The sequence below is a fragment of the Poecilia reticulata genome, linkage group LG17 (assembly GCF_000633615.1).
Source record: "Poecilia reticulata strain Guanapo linkage group LG17, Guppy_female_1.0+MT, whole genome shotgun sequence".
Taxonomy (NCBI): domain Eukaryota; kingdom Metazoa; phylum Chordata; class Actinopteri; order Cyprinodontiformes; family Poeciliidae; genus Poecilia; species Poecilia reticulata.
The window spans coordinates 4,239,869-4,267,715 of record NC_024347.1 but is presented as its reverse complement, the minus strand read 5'-3'; the positions used below and the strand labels follow the sequence as shown (position 1 = coordinate 4,267,715).

General features: G+C 39.3%; 2 protein-coding genes across 10 annotated transcripts in view; both read left to right on the top strand.

Annotated features, from left to right (window-relative positions):
* The window catches only part of dnm3b (dynamin 3b), a 30,237-nt gene extending 5,701 nt beyond the window's left edge, over window positions 1-24,536 (top strand). For both annotated transcript variants that reach the window (XM_008433164.2, XM_008433163.2), the window contains 17 exons: window positions 215-418; window positions 2,109-2,207; window positions 2,783-2,943; window positions 3,276-3,418; window positions 3,661-3,796; window positions 5,258-5,325; window positions 5,546-5,684; window positions 5,848-5,934; window positions 6,952-7,022; window positions 7,168-7,222; window positions 9,036-9,149; window positions 14,713-14,822; window positions 16,661-16,775; window positions 18,169-18,333; window positions 19,548-19,783; window positions 19,871-20,044; window positions 22,127-24,536. In XM_008433164.2, the coding sequence (XP_008431386.1) occupies window positions 215-418; window positions 2,109-2,207; window positions 2,783-2,943; window positions 3,276-3,418; window positions 3,661-3,796; window positions 5,258-5,325; window positions 5,546-5,684; window positions 5,848-5,934; window positions 6,952-7,022; window positions 7,168-7,222; window positions 9,036-9,149; window positions 14,713-14,822; window positions 16,661-16,775; window positions 18,169-18,333; window positions 19,548-19,783; window positions 19,871-20,044; window positions 22,127-22,169 (2,120 nt within the window). In that variant the 3' untranslated portion in view covers window positions 22,170-24,536. The remainder of the gene's footprint in view (window positions 1-214; window positions 419-2,108; window positions 2,208-2,782; window positions 2,944-3,275; window positions 3,419-3,660; window positions 3,797-5,257; window positions 5,326-5,545; window positions 5,685-5,847; window positions 5,935-6,951; window positions 7,023-7,167; window positions 7,223-9,035; window positions 9,150-14,712; window positions 14,823-16,660; window positions 16,776-18,168; window positions 18,334-19,547; window positions 19,784-19,870; window positions 20,045-22,126) is intronic.
* Window positions 24,537-26,505: 1,969 nt separating this feature from the next.
* Window positions 26,506-27,847, top strand: part of LOC103478983 (SUN domain-containing ossification factor) — a 19,099-nt gene continuing 17,757 nt past the window's right edge. For 2 of the 8 annotated variants that reach the window (XR_001777488.1, XM_017309987.1), the window contains exon 1: window positions 26,539-26,923. Coding sequence is in view for 7 of the 8 variants with exons in the window: in XM_017309987.1 (XP_017165476.1) it covers window positions 26,859-26,923 (65 nt within the window). In the remaining variant the exon portion in view is untranslated. Of the gene's footprint in view, window positions 26,924-27,847 lie in introns of all 8 variants that reach the window. The other 6 variants (XM_017309992.1, XM_017309991.1, XM_017309989.1 and 3 more) reach the window with 6 other exon arrangements.

Sequence of the window (27,847 nt, the reverse complement as noted above, 5' to 3'; positions counted from 1 at the left end):
GGGTCTTATTTTTTCAAATTCATATTCTCACTATGTTATTCCTACATTTGTAAATGTTGCAGTTTTTTTTTATTATTTTTTTGTCATTTCACACTAGTTTGGTGCTCTGGGGGCCCCCTAGTGGTGCGGAGGCCCCAAGCAGCCACTTATCTCGCATATCCTTTGGTCCGGCTGTGGAATACGGCTCATTTATTGCATTCCTGTGACTCCGCAGTGCTGAATCTGACCCTCATCGACCTGCCGGGAATCACCAAGGTGCCAGTTGGAGACCAGCCTGTGGACATCGAGCAACAGATAAGGGACATGATCATGCAGTTCATCAGCAGAGAGAGTTGCCTGATCCTGGCCGTCACCCCAGCAAACACCGACCTGGCCAACTCCGACGCCCTCAAACTGGCGAAGGACGTTGACCCCCAGGGTAAGGCGAGGAGGCTGCAGCGTTAGATGCCAAAAGAAATCAAAGCTGAAAGACGTGACCTTGTGTTTGTTGGCACGGATAAAAGCTCAACAGGGAATCTCTGTTAGCTGTGAGATGCTGTCCGTTGACTTTTGTGCTTTGACCTCTCTAAATGTGGCGGCGTCACCTCCCTGCAGGGATCAATCAAGTGTCAGATTATTATTAGAAACAGGAGTGTTGAGAGAGGAGAGACATAAAAGATTAAGAATTAAGTGTAAAAAAAGAGAGCAGGATCAAAATAATAGTACTGAAAAAGGGAAMTGAATAAAAACASGGACCAAATGGGAACCAGGGTGAAAATATATATTTGATGTCCCACAAATGAAAGAATATATGGCTGGGAATATCCTTTAAAAGCCTCTCAGCTCCATTAAACGCAACCTGAGACTGTAGTAAACAGGCAGGAGGTCTTCTATTAGCCTAACAGTGAAATACTGCCAGGTTTTTATTGGCTGCTCAGATCACCAGACATGGGCTTGTTGACCAGATTGGTCCATGTTTAGCTTGCTGCTGCAGAAAAACAGACATCAGGTTCTATGAGCCAGAAGTAAACACAGCCGTTTTGTTCTTCTTTTTTTTTCTTTTTTAAATCAAAACAATCCATGTTTCTATACAATAAAAGTAGACGTACATGTTGGATTTTTTTTTTAGAATACTTAATTTTTTATTTTTCAAGAACAATGCAACAATTATTAACTGACAAGACAAAAATCAGCTTAGGAACAAGAATAATAACACCTGAATAGTCATTCGCCTCTGAAATACATTTATTTCAGGGGCTCCTCACTTTTTGTGTTTTTATTTTAGAAAAACAAAAAGGGTTGGAGAGAGAGTAATCATTATGCATTAATTAAAAATATATAGTACATGTTGGATTTTAAATGAGACAGAAACTGGATGGGGTGTTAAATTATTAAACTGTTGAAAAAAATACATGGTTCATAAATAAAATCTGGAAAGTGTGGCTTGCTTTTGTATTCAGCCTGACTGAGTCAGTACTTTGTTAAATGGCCTCAACGATCAGTGAATCAACACATTAAAAATACTGACTTTTTTGCCCATTATTGTTAGCAAAACAGCTAAAGTTTAGTCAAATGTAATAAATGACTCTTTAAGATTAGTTTTCAAGTCTTGCTTAACATTTTCAATTCTATTTAGGTCTAGACTTTGAAAGTTCCCGTTCCACTGGCAGATTATTTTTCTCATTTCTCTCATAACCAGACATTTTTTTCCATGTTAGAAGTGAAATAATTTGCCAGAGAAACTATTACTTTTTCATCAATATTGAGGAATTATYCACTTAAGTTACTTGTAAGCCAGTTTTATATTATTTCAAGTGTACTAAGACATTTGCACTAAAAACTAGACCAAAATTACTTGATAAGGATTTGTGTTTTTACAGCGTATCTGAATCAAGGGACTGAACACCAATGCAAGCCACACTTTTGTGGTTTGTAAAACATTTACAAATCCATATATCCTTTTGCTTCCTTGACAAAATTATGCACTACTTTATGCTAGACTGTCAATAAATACCAGTTCAACAAAATTGAGTCTATTGTTGGAATTCTGTAAAATGTATAAATGTTCAGTGCACTGTATGTATTATGTTTTATGTTTTTCCTCGTTTCACTCCTTTTGCTGTAACAAGGTTTAAGGACCATTGGAGTGATCACCAAACTGGATCTGATGGATGAGGGAACAGACGCCCGAGACGTTCTGGAGAACAAACTGCTGCCGCTACGAAGAGGTGAATATTTTTATTCAGAATAASACATTTCCTACTACAGATGCACTGATTTGATATTAATATCTGTATCGGTCACGATATTGGTAAAAATTCTAGATCGGATATTGGTGGCAATGTTCCCAAACCATAAGCTCAGATCTATTCAGTCTAATTCTACTCTTTGTGCTCTGAGTGACATCACACTGTATTATTTATTTTACATTATATATACAATTCCAAATAGCATTTTCTGAACCATTTGAAAGAAGGTTTACTGCTGTTTATTTTTTGAGTTTCTGTTTTTTCTTATTTATTTTACATTGGTCTACTCCTAATTCCATTGACTATACAAATTAATGTTTGTGAAGCTTGTGAAGAGACTGGTGTGTTTAAGTGTATTTAGTTATCAAATTAATTTGCAATTCAGTCCCTTTAGAAAAACAGAAACATTTCAAGTCAGTTCAGCTGATAGTAAACCTCAGATATAGGCATTGGAAATGAAAAGGTGGATTGGTGAATCCCTACTTCCTACTGTCATTGTTTAATTAATTTATAAGGCTGGATTCATTAGGATATTTCTCTCTGTGTTATTCCAGGGTATATTGGYGTGGTGAACCGCAGTCAGAAGGACATTGATGGCAAGAAGGACATTAAGGCGGCTTTGGAGGCTGAGAGGAAGTTCTTCCTGTCCCACCCCAGTTACAGGCACATAGCCGACAAAATGGGCACCCCTCGCCTGCAGCAAGTGCTCAACCAGGTGATGATGGATTTACCCTCTCTGCTCTCCCACGGTGCTCTTTACATAATTAATAAGAGGGTGGCCTACTTTTTTTTTTTGGATTCTTTTTGCTTCCATCACTCACCACCTTCCATCCTGCCTAGCTCTAAATAATTCATGATTTCACAGAATTAAAGATTTTCTCTGGAATGCTTTTGGATGAATATCAGAATCTTATTTCATTACAGTGAATTACGTGATACGATACAATTAAGATAAAAAAAAAAAGATTCCAGGTAGTCAAAACACACATTTCATTTTATTCTGTATTTGATTTTAACTCGCGTCTTGTCGGATTTGCGTCTTCTCAGCAACTGACCAACCACATTCGGGACACCCTGCCAGCTTTCCGCAGTAAGCTGCAGGCCCAGCTGTTGGCTCTAGACAAGGAGGCGGAGGAATACCGGGGATACCGGCCCGATGACCCGTCTCGCAAAACCAAGCAGCTGTTACAGTCAGTACCGCTTCTTTTCCCASAGCCGAAGCAACATGAGACGTTGTTGACTAAAGACCATGTGAAAGGAATTTCTTTCCTCTTTTTGTTTTCTGTCTTTTGTTAGTTCACATTTTTTAAGTTGCCAGAAATCAGAGCTTGCTTTAATTAGCTGATATATGGTTGCTGTTATTGTTTTTTTGTTGTTGTTTTTGCACATTTGTTGCATTTCTGGATGTTTTTGCACATTTGTTGCGTTTCAGGATGGTGCAACAGTTCTCTGTTGATTTTGAGAAGAGGATTGAAGGCTCGGGGGATCAGGTGGACACGGTGGAGCTGTCCGGTGGAGCGAAAATTAATCGCATCTTTCATGAGCGCTTCCCTTTTGAACTCGTCAAGGTGAACTGCTGAGYATTAAATCTTAAAAAAATAGGATAAATACAGTTGTTTGCAACCCTGGTAAAGGTGGGCAAAAAGCTTTAAAATACACTAAATGAAACTTTAATTGCAGCAGTATAATCTCACTGTTATAAAACAGGATCTGTATTGAAGAAATAAAATTGGATGATCCTTATTAAATTTTTCATCACGCGCAGTAGCTGAGTTTCAATTGCAAATGTTTGCAAAACTTTGTCGATGTTCTGCTAATGTAGACAAAACATATTTTCGTGATTGCTGTTTCCATTGAATAAGAAACGCAATTGAAATCACACGTAAATAAGTTTGTTAATGCRGTACCTCATTAAATAACACATCCTCCTCCCACTTCCTGTCGTTTCCTTCATCACTTTTTCCAGTAGAAACTTCTGGTTGTTGATCACTTGACTCATGTGATATGAAAAAAGTGTTTTCGTCACAATTTTGAGAAAAAATATTAATTTCGATACAACTGAAAAACCACCTCATCCTACTGCAAAAACTTTATATGAAATTTTTTATTTTTTTTTTTAATTGGCATCTTTCTGTTGAGTAAAAATGTGTTTTCAGAATTCCAGTTTGCACAATTATATGGTCAGTGGGAACGCAGCCAGGGAGCAGAATGGGAAACGGGAGGGAAAACATGACAAAGCTCACCATTAGGGGATTGCAACAGAAACTGGCATCTTGGGGTAAGCAAGTCTCCATAACAACCATGAGATCCTGTCTCCATGACAAATAGTGATCCATCCRTCCAGCTCCTGAAAGTGTTGAGGGCAGCACCACTGATAAATATACTTAACATGGAATTTATCTCCCACTGAATAAAATGACTCAAACTATAGGTAAGATTTAAAACATCTGAAGTTATGGTACAGCAATAAAATATTGATGTTTTTTTTTWAATTACTGCAAAGAAAACATGTTTAAAACATCTGAAATTATGTTCCTTAAAAAATACTCAATGATTCACAAATAATTTATGGTTTCATTTTTCTTTGCAAATCTATGAAATATATTTCTGAAATAATGTCACTGCAATAAAATATGTATTTGTATTTTAAGCCTTTTTACACATCTTACCAGAGGTAACATCCGCAGCATCCGCCAGAAACGTGGCAGATGCTGCATATAGTCCCAAAGTTTGAGCCTCAAAATATTTACTTTCTTTAAAAATAGACGAGTTAGTGTGATTTGCTGCAGTCTTAGTTCCTAGGGCTAACTCTGTTTTTTGTTTTTAGAAAACAGATTTTTTTCCTAAGAAAAAATGTTCTACAGGGCGAATGTTAAACATTGTTCTGTAGCTAAGTATAAAATATTTAAGTGTTTAAAAATCAACAAGTACTGTGTATTCAGTTTTTGAGATAATCTCTTCATTAGCTGAACATGTAAACTATTTTAAAGGAAGTGTGTGTTTTTTTTAACTCTTGTTTTCTGCTTCAGATGGAGTGTGATGACAAGGAGATGCGGCGTGAGATCAGCTATGCCATCAAGAACATTCATGGTATCAGGTAGGGGTTTCTGTATTTTATTTATTTATTTGACTTATCTCCCATAGTATCAAATGTGCCGCATGTCCGTCAGTGATAGGGAGCAACCTTCTGCTTGTTAGCAACACAAAATGTTGAAAACCTTTGCTGTAAAAACTTCTACCTATCCTGTGTGGCATAATTCATACACTAATGCTAAACTGCGTAACAACCAGTCAAATCATTTCTTTTCTTTCTCCAGAACTGGGCTTTTCACCCCTGATATGGCGTTTGAGGCCATAGTGAAGAAGCAGATTGTGAAGCTGAAGGAGCCATGCATCAAATGTGTGGACATGGTCATCCAAGAGCTGATCAACACCGTGCGCCAGTGCTCCAACAAGGTATCCTCCCCCCTGCTACTCATGGCGATTATGGAGCTGCTATGACTGCTATAAAGTTAGCAAACTTTAGTTAATCATAAAGCAGCATCTGAAAATACCAGCTTCCATAACGTTTGCTGTTTCCAATCTGTGGGTGCTGACATGCTGCGTGTTTTGTTTCCAGCTGGAATGCTTCCCGACACTCCGTGAGGAAACCGAGAGGATCGTCACCTCTCACATCCGGGACAGGGAGAGTCGCGCCAAGGACCAGGTAAAGTGTTCAGGCTATACTTATCACATTAGTTACTAATTACTATTACAAATGATAAGGAAGTTCAGATCTGTAGTTCTCCTTTTACTTCTTAAGAACAAAACTCACTCAAAGGTACAGCAAGAGGTTAATATCTTACCAATTAAGTTTTAGGTGAGGTTGTTTTAGGTTAGCTTAGCATAAAAATATCCTCTGCGTGTATTGCTGTTTTACGTATTGAGGAGGCATGTAGCAGAACAAAAGAAAATAAAAAAAATTATTACAATATAATGTAATGGATGGATGGACGGATTGAATATATTTTATTGCTATTTTTAAATGAAAAAACTTGATCTAATGTATGGATTATTTCCGGTGTTTATTTGATTTTAAACACATTTTTGTCTTCTAAAAAGTTTTTATGATTACCATAGTTGAAATTTTAGCACAATATTAGCTAAAAAAAAAAGTTGTTTTAAAAGACTTAATGATTTTTATATATACCTGGGGTGTCCAAAGTGTGACCCGGGGGCCATTTGTGGCCCCTGACTTCAGTTCAAGAAGCATACAAATTTGGCCCTTCAGCTCAGGTGTTTGATTTACATGGAGCCTTTCTATTTTTAATCAGGACATTATTATGTCAGACAAAGTAAAATCTTCTCACAATAAGAAGTATCGACTACAACATCAATTATTTGTCTTTAAATTAACAAATTTTTTAGATTATCGTACAAAGACTGTAACTTTTACTCAAAAGCAAACTTTGCTGCACCCAGATCTGCTTTTAGTTAATTGAATAAACGTGGCTAAATACAGCAAACATTTTCCAAGAAATAGTGACCTAAATCCTGATTTTGTTGATTAGAAAGACTGAATTGGTTTCAATCTTTTTTCCCAATTGATACCAAGAAAATTTGCAAAATGACTTTCAATAAGGCAACCTTGCAGAACCCTTTTTTAATCACAGTGCTACTCTATGCTCCCTTCCCATCGTCCTACAGCTGTTTCTCATAATAAATATCTTGTGTGTCCTTTCAGGTTCTCCTGCTGATTGATCTGCAGCTCTCTTACATAAACACCAATCATGAGGATTTCATTGGCTTTGCTAGGTGAACATGAAACCGTCTCACCTCAGTTCAACACGCTAACTTTTTGTCTTTTTAACAAAGTTTGCTGTCACTCTTTCCCACCTACTTTTTTCTTATTTTTCCAATGTTCCGTCTCTGCGTCCATGTTGCCGTTGCCGTGGCGCAGCGCTCAGCAGAGGAGCAGTCAGACTAATAAGAGCCAGAGTTCAGCAGGAAATCAGGTGAGCGTGTTCTCCATGTCCTGTCAGAATACAAATGGTGGCACACGAGGTCGAAACTGCTGTTCGCATTGACACGAATCAGAGACGGCACAGAAAAATGGAAACCACCGAGCTGAACGCATTTGCAAAACCCTCTTCTTCGTTTAACTTAATCTTTTGCATTGGATGAAATTTATGATTTATCCAATTCACTGCCAAAATTTCTACAATAAAATATAATTCATATTTGTAATTATTTATCTCCCATGCTTTTATTTAACAGCTGAGAGTGGATGTTTCTCACATAATTTGTTTCCCCATGGTTTTCTCAAGAGAGGTTTTTTCATCTTAAGAAAATTGTTGAGATATTAATTAATTATCTCTAGAAAATTGTTGGAAAGTGAATTTATTATCTCAAGAAAACCACCGGGAAAAAGTGTAAGTGGAAAACGTTCATTCTCGGCTTCCATACTTTAATGTTTCAGTTAGTCACCAAGTTTTGAACAGTAGCGATGCATCGAGAAATCAGTTTCTGATTTTAATCATTTTATCTGGGCTTTAAAACAATAGTGGATTCCTGTTGAACTGTATAGATGTGTAATGCATACTGCTCTCTTTCCCTCTCTCTGGTGATGTAGCTAAATGTTGGTCAAAGGCCTCAAAAGGCCCCAGTTTAATAAATGAAAGAATGAAACACCTTTTTTCTCTCCCGTATTTTGTGGGAGAGAAAATACAGTTAAATGATTTTAACTGTATTTGTGCATTTTCTATGATACAGGACAGCGCTGTACATTTGGAAAAATAATTGTTTTATTCTAACATTTTATTGTTAAATCAGTTCAATTTATCCACAAAATATATTTTCAAAAAAGTTAGTTCTTGAAAGAAATTAACTATAATCATAACCGGCAGATCAGAGCTTTTAAAAATAAATCCAAGTGGATTCTGTTATTGGTGCATCTCTATTGAAAAATGCATTTTTTTTTCTTTGTTGAGTATCAGTTTTTCCCCCACCATCGTGCYTGGTGTTGTTGAGACGTTTCCCTTTGTTTTAACCCTCCCTTTGTCATAAAGGTGCCACCTTGCATTTCATCCCTACCCCTTAGTGAGAATCTCAGCTGCCCTTTYGAGGGCGTCTGTCGGTGAGTATCGCTCATCCGTGGGTCGTGGTTTGCAATGTYGTCTGTACCTGCTGCAGTCCTGCTTCTCGCCAGCGTGTGGTGCTCTCCAGCACYGCTGCCATTTTCCTCCGTGACGCGCCACAGAGATGCTAACTGACCRGTGTGGGGCTGAAACTTTTTCTTTACTAAAAAACGTTGCTGCTCTAGTTTTTGCTTACTTTTTTTTCTCTCCTAACACCAGTTCCACCTCTATTTTCATTTCTTCCCGTTTATCTTCAGCATTTGGAGCCACGAGAAAGAGATTTTATAAAGATGTGGGTAACCTCTTTAGTCAGTCTTAGGCGGTGCAAGCCTGACAGTAATCTAACCAAGTAATCCCTTGGCACCGGACCTGCATGGTTCTGTTTGTGTCGGGGTTAATACACTCAACACTGACGACACGCACATACACACGCACACACACACATACACACACACACGCTTTATCTTTGGTAGAAGATAAAGCCTCTAACCGGCGTCTAGCTGTGAGCGCGGCTGCACTGAGTGAGTCACAATCACACACCTCGGTTAACCTTTGCGCACGTTTCGTCTCGCTACCTTTGCTCAGATTACATGATCAAAGGGTAACCAGTTTACTGTTTCCGACTAACATAAAGCTTCTACGGTGAAGATCTTTTCGCCGCTCACGCCTCGGCTGTGCCCTATCCCCTCAGGTCATCCGTAAAGGCTGGTTGACCATCAACAACATCAGCATAATTAAGGGAGGAGCCAAGGAATACTGGTTTGTKCTCACTGCCGAGAGTCTCTCCTGGTTCAAGGACGATGAGGTGAGCGTGATTCAGCTACCTTCAGTTTTATTACATAACAATATTAGTCTATTACATGTGGGTAACTGTGGAAAGGGGTAGGAGTGAGGCTCTGCTGAAAGGCATAAGCAGTTTATGTMATATTTGCAGTAGATAACTCTCATTGGGTCTTCATTTGTATATTGGTTGGTGACTTTAAGTGCCAAGGAAGGCGCCTTCAAATTTTATTATATTTAAAAAATATATAAATCCTTTGTTTTACCAGGTAAACCTCGTTGAGATCTAGATCTCATTTTTCAAGAGGGACCTGGGCAGAAATCTGCAATACACAGCAACCTGATTACAAAATAAAATTAATTAATACATATGCACAAGTATAAAACAGTATACAATAATTTAAAAACAGTGACACTGTTTAAAAGAATCTCGTCGCCTCTTTTTAAGAATCGCTCGAAATAAGTCCAGTGAAATCAATTCTGACATCTTGATTTCAGACTGGCGCTGATTCCAGGCTGTAGGAGCATCACACTGAAAGCTTGCTTCCCTTTTTCAGTTCGGAAATGTGGAACATGCAGAAGAAAAATGTTGTTAGAGCGTAAAGAATGGGAATTAACAAATCTATGTAAAAGAGAGTTTAAATATGCTGGAGTAGAGGTTTATAAATCAGGATCATCAGGTGATTGTTTCTCCATACATTTAAAGGGGGCCATTCAGCTTTTGCATACAAATAAAATGTTTTATTTGTGTAGCRTTTTTCTAAAAATACCTCAGACACTTTACAGGAATTAAGCAAAATTGCAGAACAGAACGCACAAGCACATCAAAGAAAATCATTAAAAGAAAACATATATATATTATTCATTCAGTAAAAAACTAGATGAGTTCAGAGGATGAAGCTAATGTCTCTGWAAATGCTAAGTTATACTYATATTTTTTTCTTACGTGCACCAGTAACACTTTTATATCTATATGTGTTTATATGTGTTCACAATTGTTGTTTTTCAGTATTTTTCTGTGAACTGCTGCAAYGACATTTTTTTGCCAAATTCACTGTTGTCTTTGTGCAATGACAATAAAGTGAGGCTAAGTCTAATGAACCAAAGACTTAAATCAGATTTTWWAAAAATCCAATCTCAGTTTGTGACTGTTGCCATGTTTGCATTGGATGGTTATTTAGACAGTGGTGCAGTTGGTAGCACTGTTGCTTTACAACTACAGCGTCATTGGTTTGAATCCCAGACGGGGATCTTTCTGCATGGAGTTCTCATGTTCTCCCTGTGTTCTCTCCAGGTGCTCTGGCTTCCTCCCAGAGTCCAAAAACATGACTGGTGGGTTAGTTAGTCCCTTAGGTGTGTGAGTGTGTGTGTGTGTGCATGGTTGTCTGTCCTGCTTGTCCTGTAGGGTGTACTCCGCCTGTTGACCAGAGATCACTGGAAACCCTACAAGGATAAGCGGGGAAAGACAATGGATGGATGGATATTTACACCGAAGCTGAAGATTATTTTCACAGGAAATGGAGTTTGGAGGAGGTGCAACACCAAAGATATTCCTGTGTGAAACACGAACTGAGAACAGAACATGGGAAGTGTTTCCATTTTAGTAATTACCTGAGGTGAAAGTAAAAGCACCGTTAAAAGAAAAAATATTGTAGTAATTTTGGTTTACAAAAAACAATTTTATAGATTTTTTTTAATGCACTCAGTACATCTTTTCTGCAGGAAGATTATTATTGGTGCACTGCTTTCTCCCTTCATTTCCATAGACATTAATCTCCTGCTGTGTAAATAACCAATAAATGCAAACAGCTGATACAATTCACATAAACCACTATGAGATTTGGAGATTAGAATAGTTTTAAAATGTCAGAAGTCTCCTTAGCTCTTGGTCTGTCTCAGACTWGCTATTAGCTTCAGCCTTAGTCTGGATTTATGAGGACATGAAGTTTTCTACTGCAGGTAAGATTGTAGCTAATCTTTTAACAAAACCTCACTTTAAAATTTCTTAACTTTCCCTTTAATGGCCCATTTCAACARCTTGAAATCCTCAAAGACTCCTGGACTATAAATCAATAACGGTACAATAGCAATAGTTTCGCTTTAGCTGCTCGACCTCCCATGGCCAGCTAAGCAAAATGGGCGGCATCAATTCACTCACTCTTTGGTTACCTAGCAACAACTTGCTGACTATTTTGCACAGCAGCAGTTTCAAGTTTTGCCACCATGCTTTTCAAAATGAAAAACAACAGCATGGCATGAAAASTGTGAATAAAACTGGAAAAGTCACGCCACCAGTTTGGCATTACTTCAGACATTTAAAACAAAAAAATTAATCATAATTCTTAATACCAACCGAATATGAAAAGCATATATCTTGATATGTTTTTCAGCCATATYGTCCATTCCTGCTCCTAATCAGACTTCCAGCTGAAAAGCACCAGAGTTAGGCACAGGAAGGACTCTTTAAAACCTATTGTGTTKCACTTATAAGTTAAGGAASTAATAATAAACAAAAACCTACTCAAACCATCAAAATAGTGGGTAAATGGCTGCTTCAAAGCAGTATTTTATTATTTTAAGAATGACCMACGACAGCAAATGTCTTTAGCAGCTTTAGCCCACCATCATTTGCATCCACAGGCCAGCATCAACAGGATGCAGCATTTGGTCAMATGCCGGCCTCCGCGTGGCAGGCTGGCGTCTCTCTGCCTGTCTGTGCCTGCTGTACAGGTTGGAGGACATTCTGCACAGCAAGTGTAGATAGGCAGACACACAGCAGCTCCTCCAGCCAGCCCTTTCTGATGCTGCATTGTTGCCCAGGAGGCCCGATTGAGTTGCTTGCCATCAAGAGTTTTCAGGAAAATGTCCTCTGGAATGAGTTCTTCAACAAAAAAAAAAAAAAGCTGTGTCCGCAGTTTTTGATTATCAAGTAAAATGTTTTTTTTTCTCCAACACATCCTCACTTGTGCTTTCCATGCACCTTCTATTCTGTGTTCCTTCACTCCCCACCTCCATCCACTGAGACTTCAGCCATTCACTCCTTCTTCTTCTTCTTCTTCTTCTTCACTAAATTTGGAGCAGCCCCAATCCCAACCTAATGCTCGCTCTCTCAGCCACCCAAAAATACGCGGCCGCCCGCTCGGAACCTCAGACGGCGCGGTGAGGCGCTCGCGGCAGCCCTGCGGATTGCCATCCGAGACGCTATCGCGGCAATGCCGGTAATTACAGACTCCGCTAGCTTCTCCTCGTGTATTTCTGTTTTACACCCTCTTGAACTTTTCTACGGTCGTGTACACGTCTGCCTCCTCCCTTGTATTAATGCGGCTGGCAGTTCCTTTGGAACTTCTTGCATTCTTGGCAGGAACACTTTCAATCCAAACATCATCATCTGGCCTTTTCTTTGCAGAAGAGAAGACCTATTAGATATCAATACCCTTCACTCCGCCGTCCTCCAACTCTTCAATGAGGAGAGGCGCTGCTTTGATCGTCTTCACTTTATGTGCTACTTGTGACTTTTTGCGGGAACAGTGCAAGTTCTCAGCTGAAAATCTGATTAGTTAGATTTACTGTTTTGTGTGTGTGTTTGTGGTTTTTGTAGTCTTTTTTTTCTGCTTTTCCTGAATTTGCTACTACCCATCATACATCAGTGCCCTCTGCTTGCTTAGGCCACYCACAGAAATGCCTTCGCTTGGGGTGTCTCAATGTACCCTCAAACCCCAATTGATTGATTGGTCCGTAGCCCTTTTGRCTCAATGCTTTGCAGCCGTATTCGCTCCTCATCCCCCCTCACTCCCCTCCCTTTCCAGAGTGACCGCATCTTCCTCAGCAGCCTGCATGCTCGCTCATTCATGCAGTGATTTATGTGAACTTGCTTTTCTTTTAATGCTCAACGAGCATTGATTTGAAACCGAGGTATGCCTTCAAGCGCATGTAGCCAGAGCTGAAGTTAGTGGTGAGGAAACTGGTGACACAAGTTTATTCCACAAACCAGCAAGCGAGCGGGGAAAGCGAGCCAAGCGTTGAGAGCGCTCTTTTGGTCAAAGTCTAGAAAAGAATGAGGTAGCGACCTCGGACRTATGGTGAGGAAGGATGAGACACACAGAGAGACAGACGAACAGAAGAGGGTCCGTGCCCAGTCTAACCAATGTGCAGACTACTGTACACCAGTATGACAATGAACAGGTAGTCTGAACACTGGGTGGACGGAGCCGGAGTGGAGAGCCAGGCCTTGTGTGCCGCCGATCCCGATGCTGGTGGGACAGCTCTGCCGTCGGCGCCCTTTCCCCTCTCGCCGCTCCTGCAGCAAAAAGATCTCTTCCCCCCCATTCGAAACGCAGCGGTACGCCTCATCCATGTCTGTGGGGTGTGGGGGTTTTCTGGAAGTGCCCCCCACTGGTCCCCTCCCCCTCCTGTTTATTTGTTTAGGTCGGGCGTCCCGGACCGGTCCAGCTTTCAGGTCACGCCGGCCGTGAAGAGTATCCAGCCTTGACGTGGCACATTCGCTCAGACGACTGGGACACACTGGTTGCGCGTTCTGGGAGGGGATATTACAAAAAAGAGGGAAAGAGAGACGCTCACAAGGGAGGGGAGGGGGTAAGAGAGGGAGAGGAAAAAGGAGGGGTCCCGGTTGACCATATAAGGGCGACGGTGACCCCTTGGGGAATCTAATCCTAGAGTCTTCGTAGAGTTCTTCCTCCATGCCCGCCAAGTCTTACCTGTGTCAACCACAACTTTCCAAACCAAAGGGCCGTCTTTTGTGAATCTTTATCCGAATCGACTTTCTTCTTCTTCTCCTTTTTGGCTTCTTCTCCTTCTCCTTCAGCCCGCCGTTTCTTTAACTTCTCCCTCCTTTCCCTGCATCTCTGTGTGCTAAGCACTACCAGATGTTGAGTTTTAACGCCAGGCTGTCATTTAATCTCTCTTGCTCTCCCTCTCCCTCCCTCGAACAAAAAAAAAGCCAAAAAAAAAATCAGGCAGGAAGTGGGCCCCTCTGGAATGGAAAGAGAAAATATAGAGAAAATATTGAGTGGCTGAGATAAAAGAAAACAGACAGGCTGAGTTAAGACGCGTAGGCTCGGACTGAAGTGTAAAGTGAACGGTAAGGATCTCCGCTCTTTATCTGTTTGAGCCCAGGGTTCTCAGTGGAGTCGACCCCCCCGAGTTTGAGTTTGAGCCGGGGCTTTTACCTATCAGCGACCTGCTCCCTCCACCCACTAAGCCCCCCGCACCGCCCTTAACCTCGACCAGACTCTCCTTAGGGTTCTCTGCCAGYGCTTCTCTGYGTAAAAACGTACCGTGAAGAACGACTGCATCCTGACCCAAACTCTAATGACTTCCACATGTGCTCATTCTCCCTTTTTTTCTCCCTTTCTCTGCTCCTGCCTTTACCTCCCACTCTCATTTCTCCCCCATTCCTCCTCCCTTTAACATCACCTCCTCTTTCTTTCTGCCTTCCCCACTTCTCTCTCTCTTGCATTCACTTTTTTCTGCCTGACAGATGCTGAACATRCCAAAAACATAATAACTCATTTAGCTTTTCTTTTTTGTGTGYGTAAGCTCATCACTGTTTTTCTCTTTCCCTCCACCAGGAGAAGGAGAAGAAGTACATGCTCCCCCTGGACAACCTGAAGGTCCGMGATGTGGAGAAAAGTTTCATGTCCAGCAAACACATATTCTCCATCTTCAACACAGAATCCAGGTCTGCTACTCATGACTTTGGCTTGAAGATTAATCTATGCAGACAATATTAAATTAAAAACTAGGACTAAGGAGGGGAAATATGTTTTAGGTAGGAACAACCAGAGGTGCGCTGGGTACACAAAAATTGTACTCAAAAAAGAGTAGCACTACTTCAACATATTTTTACTCAAATTTAAATGAAATGTCAAAGAAATATCTGAAATAAGAGTGGAAAAAGTATTTGGTAAAAAGGCGACTCAGGTACTGAGTAACTCAGTAAAACATAAATCCTTTAATATTTAAAGATTTAATSAGRGGGACTAAAATATAAAGTTATGYRGAAATCATTGGCATTTTCAAGGTCAAAATGAAAATAATTCTTATAAATAATGTAATTACAAAATAATGTRACAAAAGAAAATTTTTTCCAAATTAATTTCTTTTGATAAAAAGCTTACCAAATTTTTTAACAAAAACTGCTTCTGTGTCTGGTGAATTTTTGGCATTCAGAAATTTTACTCAAGGAAGAGTTGCGTTACTTCATAATTAAATCATTCAAGTAGAAATAAAGATACAGAGTACTGCTAAAAGTTTGTTTTTTTTTCAAAACGTTGAGTGAATTTAACCCTTGTGTTTACAAATGGGGTCCAACCGAACCCACACACGTAAAACTTGTATCATTTGCCACAATCCTCCACGTTTGACTCMGTCCTCGCACGCACAWGGGTTAAGCGGTTATTACCCAACTCTGAAATTGACCCAATCAGAGTTTACCATTACAGGTAAGATTTGACGAACTGTCTCACRGTCCATTGATTTGCCAGCTTCTTTTATCCACATTTCTTGATAAKATCATAAATATTCAGTGTTAAGTGGTGTTTCTGCAGGTCATCCTCAATATGCTGCTCCAACAATTGTTAACTCAGCGGGTCACTGAAAATGCACATAGAYATATAATCCGTTTCTAGAGATGTGCCAGACTGGACACGTACCGCMGGTACGGTACTAGCTAATTTATTGATGATGTTAGCATATTTAATCTCCTGTTTTCATACCAGATAAATTAGCTCTTTAATTTAATGCAGTTCCAGTTAATCATGTAGAGAAAACAAACTTTAATAAAAAGTTGCTAGTTAGTCATAAACTTAGCACTTTGATTTGAATGTCTTAAAATTCATGGAGTAATGTTTCAGCTGCTTTCTGAGCAACTCTCCCAGAACAGAATCAGAGCAGGTCATGTTAAAAAGACACACAACCACTGCAATCCCTCTTTTACTTCCAGCATCATTTCAAAGAGTTGCAACATCAAACCTTGATAACAGAGCAATAAAACAACACAGATTTGACGATGGAAACATGAACACAGGCTGGGATTTAGAAAAAAAAACAATTGGGGGAGACATGCAAGACACAGCTGCGATTCTTACTAGGTTGTGTGACTGACAGAGGCACAGAMTGTAGATCAACAACAGGTAGCGGAAGTTGAGTTTCGCTTGGCACTTCAGGACGTATCGTTTAAAAACGCCTTGACTTTAAAAATGCACCTGGGATTTGACCGGTACGTCTCTAGTTTTAGCTTTTTCAACAAACCCGATTTGATTAAACGGGGAATTGTAGAAAGTTTTCATTAGGGACTGGTAGTAATCAAGCAGATAAACAAACAGATGGTCTGTAAAAAGTCAAAATCGGCGTAAAAAGGTTTTGTCTCATGCCTGAACTTTCACTAATTGTTACAGCATGTCCTGTGAAAGTTTCCTCTTGGACACGCTGGCTCGGCACCCAACAGGAAACTGTTCCACACGGAAGAGGCAATCATCTGACACACACTTGACATTCTAAGCAAATGATTTTGTTTAGGAACGTCTACAAGGACAATCGCACTCTGGAGTTGGCCTGTGACTCCCAGGATGACGTGGACAGCTGGAAGTCGTCCCTCCTCCGTGCCGGGGTCTACCCTGACAAGACCACCACGGTGAGAGGATCCACTCCAACACTGTTCAGTGAGAATGACTCAAAATCAGAGMGGCTGCTTAATCGGCATGAGATCACTGATCTCATGCCTGGGTTTTTAGGCAACATTATACACCAAGTCAGGAGCAAATAAATTACGACGGAGTACCAGGGACACACTAAGAAAATWAAAAAAAATTAAATCACTAGAATGAAGTAATCAAATTACGAGAATAAAGTCATATAARAATAAAGTTGAAATAATGAGAATAAAGTCCTATTACTAGTTTATTCTTGAAATATTATTATTACAACTTTAYTCTTGCATGACTTTAATCTAGTATTGCTGTGACTTTATTATCATAGTTTTATGACTTTATTTTCCTAATATTGTGACATTATTCTCATATTTGCGTTTTTTTCTCATACGACTATTCTCGTAATTGCATGACTTTACTCTCAAAATATTATGGCTTTATTCTGATTTTTTTCAACTTTATTTTCTTATAATTTTATTCTCATAATTTTATGGACTTTGTTCACATACTTTATTCGCGTACAACGTTATGCTTGTAATATTATGACTTTATTCTCGTAATTTTATTTTTAAGTTTTTTATTAGCTTTGCCATTGTAATAAATCATGTCGATCTACATCATATATATAACATACATCTAAGTTTACGGTTATAATTTGACAAAATACGAAAACGTTTTGGGGGTGCACATACAGCACAGCGCAGAGCAAGATTAACACCATAGGCTAGGTTTGTAAATGTGAAAGTCAGGATTCGCTTTTCAGCTTTTTTGATTCATACAAACCAGACAGAAACAACATTTATAGATCATTAGACAGAAAAACTGAATGTTGATGGCTTGTAATGTCTGATTTAAAAGACTGTACCCCAGTTCTGACAAATTTTAATTCTCTTCTGTAGAAGAAAAATGACAAATGTACCCAGATAACTTAAATACACATTCATAGATTYCTCATATCGTACCACCCAAGAAGCTGCAGTTTTGGCTATCGGTGAAAATGTGTGCATTTCGTCTTGTGTAGCATAAGTACAGCTGATGATGTAAAATGACCTATAATCTTTAATAAACTCTCTGAATGTGCCTGTTAGACTGCTGGTTTTAAAATAAATAACGATTAAATTATACAGTGTTTATATAGCACAGTTTAATTCTTAGTGATTTAAAGATCACAAAAGCATAAAAGATGAACTGTAGGAGTTTTATTGCCTTACATTAACAGCAGGGATGTATAAGACTTATTTTTACATGTGCTCGTGTGTGTCGGAGTGGTAAAAACTTTAGTTTTGTCAAAATGTCAGTTATTAAAATAAAACTTTTAACCCTTTGTAGAATCATTTTCCTTCAAAATAAAGGGGTGAACTTTTTCTCCCCCTGCAGGTTGAGAGCGAGACAACCACCACCACCGACAACTTCTCCATGGACCCTCAGCTGGAGCGCAAAGTGGAAACCATCCGCAACCTGGTGGATTCCTACATGGCTATCGTCAACAAGTGCATCCGGGATCTCATCCCAAAGACCATCATGCATCTGATGATCAACAATGTAAGTGAAAAACCAAACATCTACGAACACAAATCTCCAGGAGAGCCGACTTCTAATGGTGAAATGCAAGAAAAATAAGTAGCATGATTACTTTACTATTCATTTTAGTAAGTCTAGAGGAAAATTGTTTTTGATGTTTTTGCTGTTTTATTTCAAAGTTATAAACATTTTGAAACAATATGTCAAAAGGTAGATTTAATATCATTCCTTTTGTTCTTTTACAACCCATTATTTTTTKAAACATAAAGAGCAGATGGTTTTAGGTGGCAGCAGAACACCTGACAAGACTTCCTTATTTATGTGTTTAAATTGAAGAGAATGTAGCTGAACCACTTTGGAGGTAATTCAAGTTAATTATCAACTTTCAGGTAGAATGTTTTCTTAAATTTGTGAGAATTGTCCAACATTTTATTAGAAAATACTGTTAATACCCAGACATATACTGCTTACAGCAGTAGTACATATTGGCCTGAACTAAAGTGTATTTTGTTAGCTGCTTTCCTAAAAATAATTTTTAAAAATTACCATTTGAAATATAAAGAACATATGTTTATAGGTGGCAGCAGCACAGTTGACTAGGTTTTCTTTCTTCATGTGTTGGTGAATTAACATGGTTAGGCTTCAGAGAATGTAGCAGCACAGCCTAACCGTTTTCATTTAAGCTAATTAGCAACTTAAATGCTGTTTTCTTAAATTTGTGAGAACTGTCAAACATTTTTTAGAAAATCCTGTTCATATCCAGATAACTGCTGCCCACAGCATTGAGCTTGTTTATAAAAAAGAATAGTGTAGTTCATTTTAATTTAAGCATTTGTGCTTACGTAGCAAACTTAAGGTAGATAGTGTTTCCATTTTGCTTTCCCATTTGTTGCTGCTTCATCTCAAAACCGTTTTCAGCTCAGCTGTATTTTAATCCATTGCAGATAAAACTCACAAAATAACTTCATGCTGCTACTTCAGAAACCTAGCAGTTTGTCTTTACAGTTGTAAAACTTAATGACTAGTGCTCAAGCTGCGCCAAGCTGCAGTTGTGGCTGACATAATTACAGACTGTACCAACAACAAGTATTTGAAATTGAGTTTTGTCAGAAACTCTCAATACAGATAATTTATCAAGCTTATACATGGTAAAATTAAAGACAGGGACACTGGTACTTAACTTAAAGTTTTACCACTCTAATTCTTTCTGCTTTACTGTTTGGTCTTGTCAAAAGGTGAAGGACTTCATCAATGCAGAGCTGCTGGCGTGCCTGTACTCTGCAGGTGACCAGAATGCCCTGATGGATGAGTCCCAGGAGCAGGCCCAGAGGAGGGACGAGGTGCTGAGGACCCACCAGGCCCTGAAGGAGGCCCTGGCCATCATAGGTGACATCTCTACATCCACCATCACAACCCCCATGCCTCCGCCTGTTGACAACTCCTGGGTGGGAGGATCCACCGGCGGTCGCAGGTAAGTTGGAAATTAACCGAAATCAAGGTCAGGAAGCCTTGACTTTTGCTGTTCTTTTCTTTTTATCACATCCGTTCTGCTGTCCAGGTCTCCTCCTCCGAGTCCCACGGCCCCCAGAAGGATGTCTTCGGGCCAGCGGCCAGCGCCCAGAGGGGCCCCACCACCACCAAACCGTCCAGGACCTTTGGGACCCTTCAATAACAGTGCTGATAGCCCCCAGGCACCCAGCCGCCCCAACAGGGCCCCCCCTAGCATCCCCAGGTAAACACAGTCATCACCTTTAAAACTTTGTGATATTTAATTCAAAAGATTTTATTCTGTTTCTAAAGAATTACCAAGTCACTGAAGGTAAAATGTATTTTAAAGCCTAATGAGGAAAGTACATTGCTGAATGTACAAAAATGCAATTTAAAAAAATTACTGAGCTAAAGTAGATGTACCTTGCAAATTTACAAGCTATAGCCAAATTAGCTAACCACAAGCTTTGGAAACTAGCTGAGCACATAAACAGTTTATTCACAACATTACATCGGGTTTAATGTGAAAAGGAGGAGCTTCAAAGGATTAGTTTAGAGTGTTTTAGGTAAGATTTTGCTTAAGGATGACCAACAAGTAATATCTAACCTGCAGTAAAATAGATAACAGTCTTAGCGTCTTTATTTCTTCAAAGTAATCATGAACTATCCCTTTACACATTGACTACAATCAAGGGTGGATTTACAAGGATGTAAGTCCTGGGCTGGAGACAGGTTTGGTGCCTTGTCCACTAAGGAAAAATTATTTTTCTAATGAAAATTACAGTACATTAATATATTGTTTTATGGATGAGCGGCCATGAACTGATGCATGGTAGGTTTAATACATCACCTGGCCAACAGCTCTACGTTGTTTCCAAAAAATCGACTTCAACTTCATAATATTCAAATATCTGAATATTGTTTAAATTAATAGAAATCCCAAAATATGAATACAACACAACTTATATGAAGTACAACATCGCAAAACCTCCATTCCTTCAAAAAAGAAAAGAAAGAAAAATCTTTGGTGCCCTCAAAAAATTAGGGCCCTCAGAAAACCTTTTCTGAAGTGTGGCCCTGGCTGCTCATCCAGTGACATTATTTTAATAAGCCTTTACATTTTTATATTGCATACTCTTTCTGTTCAAAGTTAACATATCTAAAGATTCACGTTGGCATGAAGCTTGCACTAAKCATGCGTCACTGCCTGAATCACTCTTCCTCAGTGTGAGGCTGATCAATCCTATAGTCATCAGCATATAGTCAGCAGCACATTAATGTGTGCAGACATAATGTATTAGTTACTGTTTCACAACTACAGGATGGGTTGTCCTACATAATGAGCTACTATGAATCAGTGAGGATGACTTACGGATGTGAAACACATTTATTTAGTAGTTTTCCAAAGATGACCACCGACCTTTAAGTAAAGGACAGCTTTATATGCGCAGGCAGAGGCAGCCACTTCACAGTTTTATAATTTATTCTTGCACATGCTGCTCATTGTAATCTTGACAGCAACTTCTCAGCAACGTTTCTCATTCTCCACCTACGCTCTTTGCTGTGGAGGCAAGCTGGAGTGCCCAGCAGTTTCTATGGTAACGAGGAAGCTTTGCATTCACACGTCTTCTAATCTTTTTATGTCATTCTTTTGGACTAATAGTGTTTGAGCGGCCAGGGATGGATTAAGAGACTCTGAAGAGTGAAAATCGGCTAACCAATACATATAGGGGATATACTGTGAGCTTTCATGGTGACTGTTAATTGCTAACAGGCTAGCTTAAGTATAAACGTTGTCATCTGTAAAGAGGTGAAGGCAGGTTAAGCTTTTAAAGTGAAGCTCATTCCTAGACCTGTCTCGTGTTAAATTAAAACGAGCTCAATAATTTCCATCTGCTGGATTTATTGTTTTCCTCTTTTCTTTCAACTAYAAATTGGATGATAAAAGTCTTCAGTCAGGTTCATTGGTCTCAACTAGACCTTTTTTTGAAGGACAGTTTTCTTTACATTGACTTCATAATTTATTTTATTTCATTGTGTTTGGATATTTAAAATGTCTTCCAGCTGCAGTGTTAAATGTTCGTTAGAATTACTTAAATTTACTTGAAAACGGTCTCAAGACGACAATATWATCATTTATCGCGATAACTTCTGGRACAATTTATCATCCGGCAAAATTTGTTATCGTGACAGGCCTGCTCATTTCTGTATATGACGCCCAAATACTTGCCTTATTGTGGGGGGAAAATATACCATATACATCTATTTTCTTATCAAATCAATCTGTTCTTCTTCCTCTGCTCTTCGACGCATCACCGCTCTCCAGCCGGCGACCACCGCCGTCTCCTACAAGACAAGCCCCGCCATAATCACCCAACCGGGGTGACTTCCCCTCGTCCRCTCTCCTCCTGTCTCCCACGCCTCTCTCTTAGCCATGGCTCTGCTGTCCTCGTCTCTCCTTAGCGAAGACGCCCGCCAARGTCTTTGACCCCTTCAACCTCAGTTTCCCGCCAGGTGAAGACGTTCATATATTTATGTACAGTACGGTACTCGTCTTGTGGTGTATGTATATGTGCGCTTGTTGCTCACCTGTGATCCAGGTTCGCTTAGCAGGTCCACTACCCTGAAACCCCCGCCCTCCCTTTCCCTCTCATACCTACAACCCCTACGGTTCAACCAGCACCCCCAGTCGCTGCTTCTACATAAAAAAAACAAAAACAAAAAAACAAATAAAAAATAGGCTCAGCAGTCATACTGCCCTACTCATTCCAAAACGCAGCATGCCACATAAGCTGCTTTTATTGCATGGGAGTGTATGCGTGTGTGTGCGTGTGTGTGTTTTCGGGGGAGGGATTAATTTGCCTATATGTAGGCTGAGTTTGATTTAGTATTGTATTAATTTATTGTATAATGCCCCCGTCCCCCTCTCCCCCGCTGAGTGTTGATGTTCTTTTAGGAACAGAAGTTGTATCTTAGTATAAGTGCGTATAAGCGTGTTTTTTTTTTTTTTTTGTTTCTTTCTGTGTGAATAATACATTGTACATGTGCGTGTGTGTGCGTGTGTGTGTGTGTGCGTGCGTGTGTGTGCGTGTGTGTGTGAGGACACGTGTGCATGTGCCGTCTCTGCACGTTTGTTGGCGTTTCAGTTCTGTTTGTTTTCACTGTCAAAGCTGTTAATGATGAATCATATAAAAAAAAAACCCTGCGGGGGGAACATTCAGTGTTTGACTTTTGTGAGCTGTTCCTGTGTTGTAGTAGCAGCCATACACACATAGCAAGGCTGAGGAGCACCTTCGATATTCTCTATATGGAAAAACAGCCTCGACAACACGTTTAACCTCGYCATAGGTGTCCACCTGTGCTGTACCATGGTCAGATTGTGACCCCCGAACCGAAGGGCCTCAAGCTCCCATTCAGATGCTGACTGGAACTGAAGCTTTGGYAAAAACTAACAATTAAACAACAAAAACAAAAAGCAAAGGCAGAACAACTTATTTGATGCTCCATTCATCTACATTCTTAAAACGGCTGGGTTTAAATAGACCCAATTTAGGTTGTTACTGAGTCCTGSGTCAACGAGTTGATTTAGCGCAACACGTTTGGTTATGGGTTAGCGCCAGCATTAATTTTACCCAAAATATGTTAAAAGTAGTGCTGTCAATTGATWAAAAAAAAWKTATTAAATAAATTGTACTCTAGCACTTTGATTAATCACGATTGAAATGTAAAAATYCACGTCATCATAAAAATGTTAAAGGAAATCTATTGTTGTCTGAAATCAAAACGTTTCAGTTTTCCAGGTTTTCATATTCRGGATTTTGTTTCAAACTTAATTTAAAAACGTTAGCTATGAACTGGTTGTSCTTCGGTGGAAAGATARCAAATAAGTACATACTACCTTAGTTTAATCCAAACCTCCATCATACTGTTTTCACCTTTTAACTCGCGGTTGCGACTCTTTGCTGACCATTCAAAATGGCGGTCTGTGAAGAGTGATGAGGCTCCTGCTAGCTTAACCCATCAAACTTGGTCTTGATGCTAGGCCCAGTGTTTGGTTAAAACTACCCAGTTTCTATGTCTTAAACACAACATTTCTGCTTAAGAAATTACCCAGCTGTTTTCAGAGTGGATCCATAGAGGATTACAGGCGGAGGATTAGAGTCTATTCCGGATGCCAATGGGTTCCTTCCAGTTAGTCTTTTTTTCTCAGGTCTGACCCAAACGTTTATACCCATCACAAACTTCCCCTCTTGTTTCAGCCCACTCGTTGTTTCCGCTCAAAACCCAGACCCCGCTCCGTCAGCATTTGTATCAGAGCTTAAGGTCGTATCGTCAGTGTTCAAGTGCTTCTCTGTCACTTTGTTATTGTGTATGTAAGCCTAAGCTGTATTCTGATGTATATAGGTAATGATAAGGACATAGTGTACCAGTGGACTTTACAGACCTCGTCAAGAATCCTAGCGCTTTAATCGTTCTCTTTGTCTGTATTCACTATATTCTCTCCTCTCTCTAATTTAGACTGCCTTAATGGCATGGRTTATAATTCTTTATTGCCAAARTTAAACACAGAAGGAGAATCATGAAATGAAGAAAAAGAAATGAAGCTAAAGATTCCAGTTGATGTGAAATTGKCTAAAATTGTTTAGCAGAGAACGTGTTGTTCAATTTGGAAATGCACAAGTTGTTAATTTTCTGTGTCTGTATTGCTCCTCAATAAACTTCTTCCTCATAATGTCCTTCCTTGTCAACAGAGTGATTCTTGTGTAAGAATGTGGATTTGAAGCCTATGAGACGGAACATCACAAATGAATACGTATTAGCTATGTAAGGTTTTTGGAGTTGCATTTGAGTAACAAGACGTTAAGCTTTACATGTCTGAGCCAGAGTTTGACTGATGACTCCCYTTAGGTGTAATATGTGATTTARTCGGTGYGGTGACCTTTTTTGGACAAAATGAGGTGYGTGATGCAACAGTTCTGYAGTAAACACCRGTTAGTAAATCATCTCAATGGATCGTATCAACCAGGCTATAAAGTTTTAACAGTATGACACACACATCTTTCCATTGGGTTTTACCGTAACCAAATTTCCCAGAAATCCTTGCTGTGTTTTCATTTAGAGCGCAAATGTTTTGCTGCAGAGATACAAAATTCAAGTGGACAAGTTTGAAGGAGGAAGTAGATTAAAACACAAGAGTAAAAAACAAAATGGAAATGATTGTACCCAGAAGGACTCTGAAACCTAACTCATTTGGGGATATCTGTGTTGAGTTTTATTTTAGGTAGGGTTYTTTTGACATTTATGAAATCACAAATTATAAAATGGTAGCAGAACAATTGTTATTTAGATAACAAACTATATATAAAGTAAGGCTGACGGATTTTTTTGTTGTTGTTGTTTCTGAAAAGGCTGACTAGTATTTTACGACCAGAGCCAGCTTGTCTTTCAGGTTATTTACAAACGAGACGAAGCTTTAAACATGTCTCAAAGGTGAGTAAGCAGCATCCTCTAGTGGCCGTAAAAGAAAATGTCTGAAAAGTGTGGGAAAACTAACACTACAAAGTAAGTTGTATTTAACCGGCTTGGCTACAAATAAGAGCCTGAAACAGCTTTACATAATTTCGGGTTACTTTTGGTTTCCGATAAGCCTAAACATTTCCCGTAGCCGCAAGTCTCGCGATACTTTATCTTAAGCCCTTCATTGCAAATCGTTTTCTTTAAAATCGTCTTTAYGATGTTGCCATTGTTTTTCCAAGGTTACAGTATTTTCATTCACTTGTCGAAACGACCTACTTTGAACATGTCTCTTAATGGCTATGCTTTTGACGACGATGCATTCACCTATACTCGTGCATCAACATTTGAATAACTCTGAAATGGTTATGTTTTTCTTTTTCATCCTCCTAGTTCTGATTCAGCACTTCATAAATAACATAATTGACTATTTTTAAGTAACCGTATATAATTTATTGAATAAATGAGTATGATTTATCTAGTTATTTCTCTGCTGTTATTTTTTATGTACACATATGTTTTTTTGGCATTAATGGCCCTTATTATGAGCTACCAGTCAGGAAATGGGCATGGGGAAGATAGAGATGCAGCTAGAGCATGACGCCTCACAAGAGTYTCAAGAACGGGAATCGAACTCGCGTCAAGCACATAGCCTATGTTTATGGGGCGCGCGCTCTACTCCTACACCACGCAACTCCCCCTACTGGCCACTTTTATGAAATGCTACAACAGGAAACACCCCCCGGTAATTTGCTGTCAGAAAATTACAGCGCGCTCCTACTTTTCAAGTGTTTGGTTACAAAAACAACCAACTAACCAAACAAAAAATATTATAATTATTAAGATTTGTTTTCTTTTTTCATTTTTATTTATATTTAATCAAATGAGTTATTGTAATATAGATCATCTGAAGTACCGATGAATTCGCTTAGAACGCCATGGCTCGATACCAAAGCAAAACAATAAGGGAGTGGAATATGGTTCGACACAAAAGACCACAACAATTATGATGGAGAGACTTAATTCTTACAACTGTAAGAATTAAGTCTCTTACAGTTGTAAGAGACTTAATTCTCTTACAACTGTAAGAGAATTAATTAATGTTAATTAAGAATTAACATTGTTGTGCATGTCTGTACTCAATGTTAAGTCTGAGTACAGACTTAACAGACAAAACATAGATTTTGTCCTAAACGGCCCCTCATAGTTAAGTCTGAGTACAGACTTAACATTGAGCAAAAGTGCCTCAGCATATCCGGCCAGCGAGCGTGTCGAAAACGAGCGCTCCCGGCGTTTGAACTGCGCAACCGCGACACTGCGTTTTCATTGGTCTGTTGGACGTCGAGTCGCACTGACTGTCAAGAGGAGGTTGTTTGGGAAAGCTGCGGCTAGCATCACAGTTAACCAGTGCGACTGTTACATGCCAGGGACGTAAACCGAGCATATCGGGTGATTTTATATTTTACACAGCTGAAGAAGCCACAGACTAAAAGGATAAACGTTTCTTTGTGTGCGGCGACGATGTCTGTCCCGGCAGGACAGGGATGAAGATGACACAACTGTTGTGGCGAAGTGTGTCAGTGTGGCTATGTATTGCTGTACTCTTTTGGTGAGTTTTTAAATTAGTTTTTTAACCACCTGTCATGTTTAAAAACATTTGTTTTTTCTGGCATTTTGCCGTATAAAAGAAGACTAACAAACTAATTGACTGCTAATATGCCGTGTTCAAACCGTAATGCACTCGTATAGCAGCAGCAGCTAGCTAGCTAGCTAGCCCTGACGTTATGTTGTGATGTGGCACCTGGCTGACTTCTGACCTGTTGGGTTGAGGTAGCTTTAGCCGCTGACTGTGGTTGAATTAGCAATACTCCATCAACAAGTAGCCATAGGAATATGTTGTACAGTCGCTAACGTGTTGATACGTTTATAAATTATTCAAATTTCAAATCTATTTGAGGACTACAATAGTAGCTTTCTTAACAAACCCTACAGTTTTCTCTGCATGAGTAATAACAGTTTCCTAATAATGACYATCTCATATCAGTCTATAAGAGGCAGATTTGGTTCACCAGCTGACCGGTTAGTGGCTCTTTTTTGTGTCCCTCGTGTCAAAAAGATTAAAAAGCCTGAAGTCGTTGGGAATATGAACTTCTGACAGAACTCATTATGCCAACAGAGATGGCGGGATAAGAAGTTGTCCCACCCTTGATATTAAAGGTTAATTACAGCATATCAACCACTGACTGCTGTTAGTCAAAAAGTGGGAAGGATGACGCAATATTTTACTAGTATAAGCATTTCTGTAGAAATCTTTGTGGCCATGACTGTTWTGGATATTTTTAGTTCAATTGTGTTCCTCGGTTTAAAGAAATAACAGTTTTAGTTTATGTTGTCAGTAGAAGTAAATATCTGGTGCTCCCTTAGTCACCGTATTATGTATTAATGTGATTTATTTACTTATTAGTTGATGCTAACGATAGCTAATTTATCAATTTGCACCAAATTATACATATATTTTTACATTTATTGTTTT